The 14,125-nt window shown below is 44.7% G+C and overlaps 1 protein-coding gene across 1 annotated transcript in view; it reads left to right on the forward strand.

Moving 5' to 3' along the window:
* Positions 1-14,125, forward strand: part of LOC143288579 (sacsin-like) — a 59,896-nt gene that overhangs the window by 27,168 nt on the left and 18,603 nt on the right. The window contains exons 7-8 of the mRNA XM_076597199.1: positions 198-826; positions 1,676-12,783. Coding sequence (XP_076453314.1) covers positions 198-826; positions 1,676-12,783 — 11,737 coding nt within the window. The remainder of the gene's footprint in view (positions 1-197; positions 827-1,675; positions 12,784-14,125) is intronic.

The following is a 14,125-nucleotide window of genomic DNA, read 5'->3' on the forward strand; positions in this document are numbered from 1 at the left end:
TTTATCTTTCAACTCGGCTTTTATTTGATAGTAACCTTAACTCCCATAACTGCCCACACATGTACTGACATCTTTTGACATTATCGCTTCCCATGTGTCGTTTTCAAGTTATGTTTTCCATTGCAATGAAAGTTTGTTTTTTTTAAATGTCCGTTGTTATCCACAGACGTCTCACGTTTTCATTCCCAACATTTCAGGCTGCAGGACCTCTGTCGCTATGACCCAGACACGTTCTACAAGGCGTGGCCAGATGTGAGCAGAGTTCAAGACAGATGGAAGCCCCTTCTTGAACCCTTGTATTCACGTCTCACCCAGCAGCCCTTGTTCTTCAGCCAGAACCTCGGCAAGCAGTGGGTAGCCCCCCACAGCGCTGTGCTGCAGCAATTCAGTCGGCAGTTTGCAGAGGACGTGAAACAGTCTGTGGTGAAGGTGTACACGGCTAACAAGCACCCCCTCGTTGTGCTGCCACAGCATATTCTCAACACTTTGAAACAGTTGAGTTTGCTGCGAGACTTTCATGTCATCAGAGCCTCAGTTGTCAGCACGCTTCTCCCGCACTGCTTGCCACAGCTCCAGCGCCTTGATAAACTGAACCTGCTGCAGTACCTCAGCCACATTGACATGGGCCTTCTGTTGGATCAGCCCCTGTTGCCTTTGGCGGATGAGGTCAGCTTTGGGACTTTCAGACGTGCAGGCAGTGGGTGGTCTCCAATGTTTCTGTGTCCACGCCAGCTGGTTCAGCTGTTCCCTGGCTTGGAGGGGCAGTTCTGTGACGTCAGTGTCCCTCGGCATGTCAGGGATGATCTTCAGCGTCTGACAGAGTCAGGTAGGGTCAGTTTTCAGTTTCCTTGTGCACATTTTGTCGTTGATCTATTACCAGTAAATGTGTTTCATTTTTCTTTTGTTTTGAATCTTTTTTTTTTTAACCTTACAATTTTTTCCCGCATGTCAAAATGGGGATTTCATGAAATCTCCATATTTAGCTATAACCATGATAAGGACAGCGCATTCACTAGGACAGACACACAATGTCTGCTTACTACCTCCCATTGTGTTTCACCCATATAACTTAAGGTCAAGAGGAGCAGGGATGTTTCTTGGTTTCTTCCTCTGTACCTCTGTGCTCAAATGATGGGAAGTACTAAGCAGCTTTGGCTTTACATTGTATCCCTTCTATCAGTCACTGGAGCAAACTGAGTTGTTTTTTACCAGTACATTTGTTTAACATTTTAATGCTTGTGTTCGCAGACTTAAAATTGATCTTTGTCTTAAAAAAACAACAAAACATTTTGTTCAGTATTACTTTTGATGGACTCGATAGCTAAGTGGTTAGAGTGTTAGACTTTGAGGGTCCTTGGTTTGATCCTTGTGTCAAATCATTAAAACCCTGTAATCCTTGTCAGCATTTAGTGGATTATGGAAAACATCCACACCACGTGCACCCCTCAAAACGTATTGTGGCTGCCTAAAAAGTGAGGTAAAAATGGTTATACACACAAAGTCCACTCGTGAATTATATGAGTCAGTGTGGGAGATGAAGCCCACAAATGCAGAAAGAAAAATTTTCCTTTGATATAGTATTCGCATACTCAATGAAAAACTCACAGTCTACATTTCTTTGTGGATTTGTGACCAATTCTTTGCAGCGGTAATGTTGCTGAGTCTCTTTCTGCAGGAATATTTCTGTTAGAAGAGTTGCGCAACAATGATCGACGGATCCCAATGCTGCTACAGACAAGTCTTGAAGCAAGATTTGGTGTGGGACATCCAAAGATGACAGTGGGTGACCCCTGGATACAGCAGGTCTGGAAGTTCCTGTCTTCTGTTCCAAACCTTTCATCCTTCAGTCACATCACCTTGTTGCCTGCACAGGTGGATAGACACCATGTGTCTCTGCTGCCTTTGACAGGTACCTACGTTAGCAGCTCCACTAGTGGTTTGAGACCACTGTCAGCGGCCATGGCTGGTGTGTTACCCAAACTGGGCATCACAGTTCTGCATGAGCTGCCTGACTATGTCACCAGACACAACGGCTTGATGGGAAGTTATGTAAACTACCCATCCACAGAAGGCATCTTGAGAGCTATTCACAGTGTGAGCAAGAGTTCCTCCCTGAAGAAAAAGGTAATCACAAAGTTCTACACTGAGGCCACCACTGATGACAAGAAGGCTCTCATTCTCTTTCTCTCCAGTGTGGGAAATTTTTGTGGAGCTCTGCCTTCACTTTTCCGTCAGCTGCCTCTATTTAGAACTGTCTTCACAAATGAGACCGTCAGCCTGGATCAAGTTTCTTACATCGCTCCCTCACCTCTGCCTCCCATCCCAGCTCCTGTGTCTCTGCTGTCTTGCGATCCCTCTGAAAGGCAGGCCGCACTGTGTCTTGGAGCCACTGAAATGACTCTGTTACAGATTGCCCACAGCATCATGAAAGGGATGTGTTCAAATGCATGCCAATACTCAGACCATGATGTGATGCAGTTCATGAAGTACTTTCTGCAGACTAAGACCCTTTTGTCTGACTCAGCTTTGTTGCGTATGTCCCAAAGCATACGCTTTGTCAGGACTGAAAGCGGCAAGCTTCAGCTGCCAGGAAACGTCTATGATCCTTCATCAACTCTCCTGCAAGATCTGTTGCACTCACATCGCCAGGTCAAGTTTCCCTGTGGGGACTTTGTTGTCCCAGACATGTTGAAGAAACTGAAGAAACTTGGACTTCGGTCAGAAAATGAACTGACAAGTGATGATTTGTTAACTGCAGCAAATACAGTTTCAGAACTGTGGTGGAGAAATGACACTGCTCTTGCCATGAAATGTGCAGAAGCCCTGTTTCAATATCTGAACAGATACATTGATACCATCAGCACTGATACACTAAACGCCATCTCAACCATCCAGTGTCTGCCCTGTCTGCAAGATCATGAGAAATCTGCACACTATCCCAGATCTTTGCCTGTCAGATCAAGTCCACTTTTAGTCAGACCAGCTGACATGTACAGCTACACGTTGCTGACAGTGATTGGCTCTGTTGCCCCTGTAGGTAGACCTGACATGTGTGTAAAACTTGCTGATCACTGTGTTCGGAAAGAAGCTACTTCGAGAGATGTGTTGCAGCATCTTAAAACAGTCATCAGTCATTTTCAGCAACAAGAAGTGTCTCAGTACAAACTGACTTTGAACGACATATTTCGCCATCTGACACAAATAATGAATGATCAGTCTGTCATCATGTGTTTGCAGAGTGAGAAATGTGTACTTATAGAATCAGGGGAATCTTTTGTTTGCCCCACAAATTTCTGGATACAGCGCCAAGTTCAAGATATCGACTTGAGGCCATACAGGTTTCCATTGCCAGTTGAAATGAAAGAGATGACAGCCCTGATGGAAGAGTGTGGAAGTTCAAAAAGTCAGACTGATCAGCTGCTGCAAGCAGTTCTACAGGAAATTCAATCCAAGCACAGTGGCCATGATGTCAGCCCCTCGGATTTCCAAACAGACCTGCAGCTGGTCAAGATAATCCTTGAGGCCTTGAAGAAAAGCCAAGCAACCAGAGACGGCAGCACCCTCCTGCCAGTTATCCACCAGCAGAACAATGAACTAAGATTCAAACCTGCCCGCGAGTGCACTGTTATTCCTGGGATGAAACAGTCAAATGCACCACTTGATGTGGGATTTGAAATACACATTGTACATCCAGATGTTTCCAGCAACACCGCTTTAGATCTTGGTGCTTGTGAAATGAGTGAACGTGCTCTGACTGGCTTGGAAGATCTGGACTTTGGTTATGAACAGCATGAAGATCTGACAACCCGCCTCCATGGTCTACTGCATGAGTCATACACAGATGGTTTCTCTGTTCCAAAGGAACTGATTCAGAATGCTGACGATGCTTGTGCCTCTAAAGTGTGTTTCCTGTTGGATGAAAGAGAAAACATGCATTGCAGAACGAATCTTATCAAAGATACAATGATTTCCTTGCAAGGTCCAGCCGTCTGGGCTTACAATGATGCTATGTTTTCCAAGTCAGATTTTGAAAATATCATCAGATTAGGTGCAGGAACGAAAAAGGAAGATACATCCAAAGTTGGGAGGTTTGGACTTGGATTCAATGCAGTGTATAACCTGACAGATGTGCCATGCTTCATCAGTGGGCACATAATGGCCATGTTTGATCCTCAGGTTAAGTACTTGAGAAATGGAGCGGGTCTGAGACTGGACTTCACAAAACCCATCAACAAAGCTTTGCTGTCCACAATGCCAGAACAGTTCCAGCCTTTCCAGGACGTATTTGGATGCTCTTTGAGGGGTCCAGATGTTCACTATCCAGGGACATTGTTTCGCTTTCCACTGAGAACAGATGAACAGGCTGTCAACAACAAACTAAAATCAGAGAGCTACTCAGAATCAAAGCGCCGTGATTTTCTGAAGATGCTACTGGAAAAGGCAGGTAGCCTACTACTGTTCACCCAGAACGTGAGGGAAGTTGAGGTTTTCTACATCCCCAGTCATTGCTCAGATCCAAACAGAAGGGTGTGTTTGCTGTCTGTGAAGAAGACTTGCTTAGCAACGGTGGTCAGTGAGCCTCAAATAAGGATGAACAATGAAACAGTTCTGCAGTTCATGAAAGACAATTGGTCAGATAAAAACTGCAACATCAAGATTCAACAAAAGCTTGAAATTGAACTGACAGTCACTGAGGAAGCCAGCAGTGTGTGCAGAGTGGAAAAAAGCAAGAGCAGTGTACACTGGCAGGTGGCCTGGGCATCAGGAGTGGACCAGTCAGCCAGAATGGTATTTCACAATATGGGTGAAGGCCTTGTACCACTTGCTGCTACTGCGATCTCAGTTTCTGACCATGGTCTGATTCCACTCAGTGACAACCCTGCAGGGTTTTACAACACTGGCCACCTGTTCTGCTTCCTACCACTACCTGAAGACAAGGAGCTGTGTCGCATTGCTTTGCCAGTTCATGTGAATGGAACCTTTGCTCTGAGCTCAGATCGACGAGGCCTGATCGTGCAGACAGAAGATGATCTTTCCAGCAAAGGATCGTCGTGGAACAGGTCATTGTACAGTGATGCAGTGTGCCGTGCCTATTTACTTCTTCTGCAGCAGGTGACCACAGAGGCAGCAGCAGACAGTGGCCATGGCAGGTACTTTGACCTGTGGCCAAGGGCTGGTGTGCCTTGTCTGGTGAACAGTTTCTATCACCATCTTCAGACTGATGGCGACAAGGTTCTGCCTGTTCCTGGTCAGAATATCTGGGTGTCTTTCACTGATGCTGTTTTCCTGCAACCAGATTTCAGAGATGCAGACTGTGGGGGGTTTGCATGGAATGCACTTCGGAAGTTCTGGAAGGGTCCAGGATACCTGGTGGATGTTCCTTCTGACATTTGTGAGCTGATGATGAACAAGGGCTCACCTGAGGCATTCAGTGCAAAAGTCATCACAAAGCTGGCTTTCTACAGAGACTTTTTCTTTCCAAATTTGCAGAGTGAATGGTGGAAACCAGAAGAGCGAGACCATCTGATCTATTATGCAGTGATGCAGAATAACAAGGACATAAACCAGCTGATCAAAGACATTGCCTGCATTCCTTGTCAGGGAGGGAAGCTGTTGAGAAAACCAAATGAGTTGGTCAGCCCCAAAGGACGTGCCGCAAAACTTTTCCTGACATCAGAACAGCGTTTTCCCCAGGCAGCAGAACAGGGGAATACACAAACTGCAGGTGATCAGTTTGCAAGGACCAAAACTGATTTCTGCAGCGAGAGAACTCTGTATCAATTGTCTCAACTTGGAATGATAACAGATGTGTTGTCCTGGGAAATGGTGCTGGACAGAGCAAGATCAGTTGGACAGTTGAACGCTGAAAAGAAGGTTGAACAGTCAGTGAGCCGTGCTTTTTCCCTGATAGAGTATCTCTCAGTTAGCATTGGTACCAACTCAGCATCTGCTTTAGAAAACTGCCCCCATGAAATAAAGCAGTTGATGTCTCAGACTGCTTTCCTGCCTGTTCTCAGAAAGCCATCAGACTGGCCTTTTCCATGGGCAGGCGATGAAACCGTGTGCCAAAGTCCCCTTGCCTCTCCTGAAGAATTGTGTTTAGAAGCCATGAAGAATCTTGTGGCCTGCAGAAAAAAACTGCTTGACATGAAAGCCTTGAGACCAAGTGAAGTACATGCATTTGGGAAGATCAGAAAAGTTCTGGGATCACTGGGTGTTGTTACTGGAGAAGATTGTTTGAACGTGAACTTGTTTGAATGTGTTGTGGACCAACTCCTTGGGATTGCAAATCAACACAACCAGAACCCTGCTCACATCGAACTCACTCAGACTGTTAGCAGCAGTATTTACACTTTCCTTAACAACTGCGTGAAAAGGAATGAAGACAGTACTGTCCAGAGTATGCACTGGGCAAAACTGACAGACAGATGCATTGTCTGGACTGGTAGGTGGTTTGTTCACCCATCTGTGATGGCATTCCACTGCATGCATGACTGTGCTCCTCATTTGTACAAACTCGGGGACAGTCAACAGTCACACAAAAACTTCTTCCAAGCTGTCGGAGTGAAAGAAAGATTCACAAACAATGACGTTCTGCTGGTTCTGGAGAGGCTGAACAGAGAGAGCAGTGGTGGCCAGCTGTCCACTGAGGACATTGATCTTGTCTCTCGGATTGCACAGCTCCTTGCAGACACTGCAAGATATTGGCAGCAATCTGAGGACCTTGACACTGACCGTGTTTTTCTTCCAGACTGGCAAGGCTTCATGCACCAGGCTTGCAAACTATGTGTGGATGACCCCAATTGGCAGACGAAAACAGAAGGAATGAAATTTGTGAATGAAAAGATCTCTATGGATACAGCTAGACTTTTAGGTGTGAAAACCAAGCAGCGTCAACATTATTCGATGCTGACAACACCAGTTCATGTGAAACCTTTTGGGCAGTTTGAAAAGTTGACCACTCGGATCGGGCGGTTGCTGGAAGGTTACACATTCGATTCATCTTTGTGTAAGGACCTCTTGCAGAATGCAGATGATGCACAAGCCACAGAGGCCAAGTTCATCATGGACTTCCGGTGTCTTCCGAAAGATCAGATACCTTTGAACTTTGAATCTTTTCAGGGGCCTGCACTCTCTTTCTACAACAACAAATCTTTCACTACAAATGACATGGAAGGGATTCAGAACCTGGGTGTTGGCAGCAAATGGCAGGATGATCTAAAAATTGGTCAGTTTGGAGTCGGGTTCAATGCAGTATTTCATATCACTGACATCCCTTCTTTCTGGACAAAGGTGGATGATAAAGAGGATGTTATCTGTGTCCTTGATCCCAACTGTCAGTACGTTCCTGATGCTGAGCCCACCAAGCCTGGAGTTCAGTTTTCACAAATAGGAGAAGTCAAAGAAGTATATCCAGACTTCTTTTTGGGCTATCTGGGTGATGCGATTGATTCAACTCAGCCAGGAACACTTTTTAGGTTTCCTCTTCGCACAGATGAGATGGCAGAAAAATCTGAGATCAATAAAAAAGCTGTTACCTCAACAGACATAACAAAGCTACTTGAAGAGTTCAAAGATGAAATCAGTACTTGCCTGTTGTTCTTGAACAATATACAGACAGTGGGAATTTACTCCATTTGTGAAGACGGCACTCTGAAGAGAGCGTTTGAAGTGAATAAAGTGGTTGATGAGACAAACTTCCAGCAGCTCATCAACTTCAAGACTTCTCTTCAACAGGCATCTGTCAAGAAACAGAACGTTGAAAGTGTGAAAGAGATTCGCCCCTTTGAGGCTGTGGTGCTGTCAAAGATTGAGGATTCAAGCGGTGACAGTGTGGACTGGCTCACTGTCCACAGAGTGGGATTTGCTGGAGATGTTGATGTGTCTCCAAGGCTGGAACAGGAGTGGAGCACAGGAAATTTCCAGTTACTACCGTGTGGAGGAGTTGCAATCAAGTTGAAGGCAGAGGGACCAAAGCATGATGCTGAACACTGTTCACAAGACAAGTATCAAGCCTTCTGTATGTTGCCTCTACCTGTCTTCACCGGTCTCCCAGTGCATGTGAATGGCCATTTCGCACTGGATCATGAAACACGCAGGAACCTGTGGGATGGTGGAACTACCGAGGATGATATCAGGTCAGAATGGAACAATGCCATTGCCTTACAAGTTATTGTGCCAGCCTATATCACAGCACTTATGCGTGTAAAGTGTGTGTTGTTTCCAGACAATGGTCAGGGCTTAAGCAGTCACCACATGACCTCAGCCTTGAAGCAGTATCATGGCTTGTTCCCTCGGCCTGTTGGTGATACGTTTTGGGTGAAGATGATCCACACAATCTACAAAACAATAGCAAGAGAAGAACTGCCATTGTTCCCTGTGATCTGCACGGAAACTCCAGGCATTGAATGGACGCCAGCAGTCAGAAAACATAGCTTCCCTGGATACTTCAGTAACCTTGTTGTCATTTTCACCAACCAAAAAGAGAAACGAGACTGTAGGCAGGGCCAGGGGCAAGTGTTCCTATCAGGTGGAATTTCAGCATCCTCTGTTTATGGGAGGACCAATGATCCATCGCCCAGTGAAACTGCCAAAGAGATGCAAGACCTCTTGAAAAGACTGAACATGAAGATATTGGAAACGCCTGTGCGTATCTTTGAAAACTTCAAATCCAGCGGTGTGAATGAAGTGCAAGAGGTGACAGCTGACACTGTTTTAGAATTCCTCAGATCATCAGGACAGGCTGTCATTGGTGGGTGCAACATTCATAGTCTGCCTAGACAAGTCACTGACACACCTTTGAAAACAGCCAGTAACGTTGAAAAAGTTGTCAGATTTGTATGTAAAGCTGCAAACTTCCTGAATCAGCTGAATGGCATACCACTCTGCCTCCGTCAGTCAGGGACATTGCATGTGTTCTCTGCAGCTGCACACTTGTCCCAGCCAATCATTTCAGAATACTACTATCTTTTGCCTGGTTCAGCAGAGGAGTTTTTACATGAATCCATCATTCGTTTCTTCACAAACCTGAAGATGACAAAGCATGTGCTACAGGCTTTAAGCATTTCAATGTTTGCCTGCAGACTGCCCAAGACTTTGACAGATCCATGCTTCAGTGCAGGCAGACCTTGCAACTTTGAGTCAAGAAAACTTCCACCTGTTCCTGGATATGGCAAAACTTGGCTTGCTGAAGTGTGGAAGTTTTTTGAGGAAGAGCTGGAGAAACTGTTTCAGCAGAACAACGAACATGGAGGTGCAGTGAAACTGGACAACTGTAATGTTGGAGAGCTGCGTGAAAGAGCAAGAGAGATTCTGCTTTGTCTGAGTGAGTGGTGTCTGGTGCCTGTTCGGAAAAGAGAATGGAGACAAGATAAGATGATGTTGTATCCTCTGAAGGATTTGCAGAAGATCGTTTACTTGCCTTGCTCACAAGATCCACACTATCCCATTTTGCAGAAAGTACTGGAAAAGCTTCCACTACCATTCCTGAACACATTGCACCTTTCTGCTTTGAACCGCATTCCAGACAACCTGGTTGCATCCATCAGTCATCCAAGGGCTCTTCTGCATGCACTGGCATCCTGTGCGAACGAGCTCTCAGCAAGTCGCAAGGATGGACGTGAGATTTTGGACTATTTCAGCAAAACCCTAAATACTTTACAGACACAGTGTGCTGATACAAGACAGCTGAAGAAAGAACTCAGAAGTCTTCCTGTGTTTCCAGCTGTTGGTGAAAACCTTGTGAGCCTTCCAGAAAATGCTGAAGTTCTCTGTCTGAATCACTCAGTCCCTGAAGATGGACTCAGGCAGTGGTCTGGCAACAGTAGTTCCCCACTACGTCTCCTGCGAGCAGAGTATGTTCCTCATGTTCTGCAGAAATTTCTTGACTTCAGTTTATTGACCAGTGAGGACTTCTACTCGCGTTATTTGTTACCCACTTTTGACTTTCTACCACAGGAAGCAATTCTCCATCACATGACATTTCTCAGAAACACATTTAACTGGAACAAAGATTCTGAAGATTCAAACCTCATTCAGCAGTTGAGAAAAACTGCTTTTATCAGTGCCCACGGTGTATTGTACAGAGCTGAAAATTTTTTCAGTCCACATAACAGTGTCTTCCAAGCCATGTGCTCAGCCCATCAGTTTCCCCCAGAGCCATACAACACATGGGATTGGAAAGAGTTCATGACTGTTGCAGGAATCATCAGTCAGGTGACTCCAGACATGTTTCTTGACTTTGCGCGCCGTGTGGAAAGTGAAGGCAGGGAACGTATAACTCCAAATGTGGCTGACAAATCACGGAAACTCATTCATTACCTCTTTTGTCAGAAACACTTGATTCAGAGCAGTTTGCTGTCAAAAGTGAAGGATATCCGGTTCGTTCTGCCATCAGAATGGAGTTCAAGTCCTGACCATGACCAGCTGGCAAGGATTGCTCACCCGTTTGGTCCAGCGAGACTGATATCCTTTTCTGAAAGTGCCTTTGAAGAGCACCTGCATGTTGTGTGGAGTAGCAGTTGGGTTCTCAGACCGGAGGCAGATCCCCGTCGTTATATTCATGACGAATCCCTGCAGACACAGGTACTAAGCTGGCTTGGGCTTCACCAAAATCCACCAACAGAGAAAGTGATCCAGCACTTGAAAAACCTGTCCCAGGTACTGACTGGAGAACAAGGACATGAAATCTTTGAGTCACTTCAGCAGAGCAGAAACCTTCTGGTCAATATCATGGGGGATATATACAGGTACTTGGAGGAAAACATCCACAACTGTGACATTCCTTACCTGAGAGAAATGCCCTTAGTATGTGACTTTGAAAAGAAACAAATGCTGAAACCAGTCAATATTGTCGTTGAACTGCGAGAGGCGGAAGTTATCAGGGGCCATATTGAGAAAGCCCCACAGGTCTTTGGGAGGTACTTTGAACTGTTTAAGAAACTTGGTGCAACACAATCTGTGACTGCAAATCATTATGCAAAGTTCCTTGCTTGGCAGAAAACTGAATCAGGAGAAACACCACTACATGTAGAAGAGTTGAAACTCGTCAAAACTGCACTTGAAAGACTGTTTTGGTGTCTCAAAGAAGGATCAGAAGAGCAGAAGAGAATTGCTGTCAGTTCATTGTATTTGCCCACAGAAGAAAAGAGCTTGCAGAAATCTACAGAAATAGTGTACAGAAATGGAGCCTTTAGGAATCGGTTCAAAGAAAGACTAGAAAACATGTACTTCTTTCTTGGGTTTAAGAATCTGGAAATGACAGTCACTGCCCCTCTTGAAGAGATAAATCTGCTTCCTAGAGAACACCAAATGGTTAAGCTTTCTGATGTTGTAAAAGAAACCATGCCAGAAATTATCCTTGAAAGGGCTAATTATGGTACACTGTCCAGAAATATCATGTCAAGGCTTGAAAATCCGTTAACAAAAGCGGCCATTGTTCGGCTTGTTTACAATGAGTTTCGTCAGTGTGATCGTGATTTTACTTCGGAATCTGCCCAAGATGTTGAGAGGAAACTGTCCAATGTGTCTGTAAAAGAAATCACAGGTCTTATCACTCAGATAACGTTACAAGGCCAGGCAGTTCCTGGAAGTGAGAAAAGCCGCCAGTCATTTGTTGACAGCAAAATGGGACCACCAAGACAAGCTGTTGTCTACCTTGAAACTGAGGGAACCCAAAGCGTTGACATATTTTTCGAGAGACTTGCAGATGCTGTGAATTATGTCCTTGAAACACATCTGAAGGAAATTCATTTAATACGAATCTTTCAGAATCCAACAGATGCAAAAGACATACTTGATCGTGCTAGCTTGGATGATTATGATTATGGAGCAAATACAGCAGAGTCTGTTTTCCCTGCAGCTGGAAAGTTTATACCGCAATGCGAGCACTGCTATCTTGACAACAACTTCTACATTTTCAGAGAAAACGAACATGTAGGCTATGAGGTCTATGATCCTGTTGTTGAAAATCAAGAGGAAGGATTTCCTGAGGCAACGTTCATTTACGCTATTGTCATGGAAGTATGTGATGAAAGTGTTCCTTTGTTGGCGCGGCGTTACCGCATCTACCTTGGGATGGACCGTGGAGAAGCTGAAGTATCTGCAACACAACTGTACAAGTTTATCCGCAAGCATCCTGCCATTCCACACACCAGAAGTGCATCTACAGAGGTTGTGAGGCATGAAAGACAGACTGGTGCTGGAGAAAACCAACCACCCCAGGATAAAAGACAGACTGATGCTGGAAAAAACCAACCACCCCAGGATATGAAGAGTGTCCTTAAAGAAATCAGAGCGATTCTCACTGAGGCATGGCAGCAATTGCCCGATGAGAGAGACAGGCGACGTGTAATGAAGAGACTTGTACTCAAGTGGCATCCAGACAGAAATCATGGCAACGAAGCTTTCTGTACACGAGTTACTCAGAAAATATTCCACTACATCGAGTTGCTGAATGAAGGTAAACCACTTCCCAGTGACACTGACAGTGATGATGAGGAGAGCACTCGCTCCATGTTCAACTCTTCATTCTACGCCAACATGACCTCCAGGGCCCGAGCCTACAGTACATACTACAATTCTGGACCAGACTTCAGCACTGGTCGTTCAGCTCATGGATCAGACTCCGGCTGGAGGAATGGAGATGCTTGGCGTCCCACAAACCCACAGCCCGGAGAGGCACGTCGTTGGTTCCGCCAGGCAAAGGCTGATGTCGCTGTGGCACAAGCTGCCAGGGGCTTGTATGAGAGAGGACACAACTGGATCTGCTACCAGTGTCATCAGGTAAGTGTAACTATCTCTTTATTTGTCACAATAGTTTGTTGCTGCTGCTGTTGTTGTTTTTCCACCTTTTATCTTTTGGCGTGAAGCTCGTTACTTTCTTCTGGGATTTGGGGATTTCTTTTTCTTTCTTTTTTTTCATAAAACCAATGTTCAAATGACCCCCCCCCGCCCCCCACCCCCACCCCCAGCCCCTCCTCCCCCTACCTCTCTTTCATGTCTTTCTTCTTGTCTGGCTCCTTCCAGCTCTACCTCTCTCTCTCTCTCCTCTTCTCCTCCTTTCTCTGCGTCTTTTTCTCAGTGACAATCACTTTCAGAAGTTTACGTTTCTTAGTATAAAAAGAAAGAAAAGGGTAACGCCTTCAAGGCTCACATGTGATTCCTGCTGGACAACAACAAAAGCAAAAGCACCGGAGGTTGGGAGTGGATGGGAGTGGTCAGCACAACTGACATCATTTATATTATATCAATCCAGATAGTTTTGCTCATTATCAGAAAACAAGTTTTTGTCAAACCCAAGTTTGTGTCAGTGTTGGAAACAGGACCGTGCAATATTTCAAATGAAGCAGCCCAGATAAATCGTCATGATTGTTGTACAAGCGAGATATAGATAGACAAATCAAAGTTTCAAACTGTCGCTGTATTGATCATGACTCTGCTGCTTGGATAAATCATAATAAAAATCGCCAAATGCATTTTCAGATGTAGTATGCATGATAATCACTCCGGACAAGTCCAGTTGTTTTGACAAAATAATGGTCGGTGGACTGGATGCATTCTCTCCACTCCAACATTCTGGTCACCTTGTGGTACTCTAACTAACTCAAGCCAGGTGCCCAGCTGAGGTGTGCACACCACTTAAATCCTTAAGTCACTGACTATGATATCTAAAACTGTTTGAACCTCTCTTTGCTCTATATCTGCAGTACAAATGAAAAAAAAGAAAAAGGCAGCTTCTCATTGTCGGAATCTGTGAAAACGTAATACGAAGAACGTTTTTTTGGGGGGGGGTGTTTTGTTTTTTGTTGGTTTGTTTTTTGTTGTTGTTGTCTGTTTGTTGTTGTTGTTTTGTTGTTTTTTTGGGGGGTTGTTGGTTTTTTTTTGTTTTTGTTTTTTTTGTTTTTTGTTGTTGTTTTTTTTTTGGGGGGGGGGTTGTTTGTTTGTATTTTTGTTATTTTTTTGTTTCTTTGTTTTGATTTGTTTTTTTGTGTGTGTGGTGTTTTGGGGTTGTTTTTTTTAGCCAGATTATTGCGTACATTTAATATTAAGTCTGTTCCAACATCTCTTTGTACTATATCTTCAACACAAATGAAAATAAAACAAAAACAACAACAACAAAAGGGAA

Source organism: Babylonia areolata, chromosome 12 (genome assembly GCF_041734735.1).
Source record: "Babylonia areolata isolate BAREFJ2019XMU chromosome 12, ASM4173473v1, whole genome shotgun sequence".
NCBI lineage: Eukaryota > Metazoa > Mollusca > Gastropoda > Neogastropoda > Buccinidae > Babylonia > Babylonia areolata.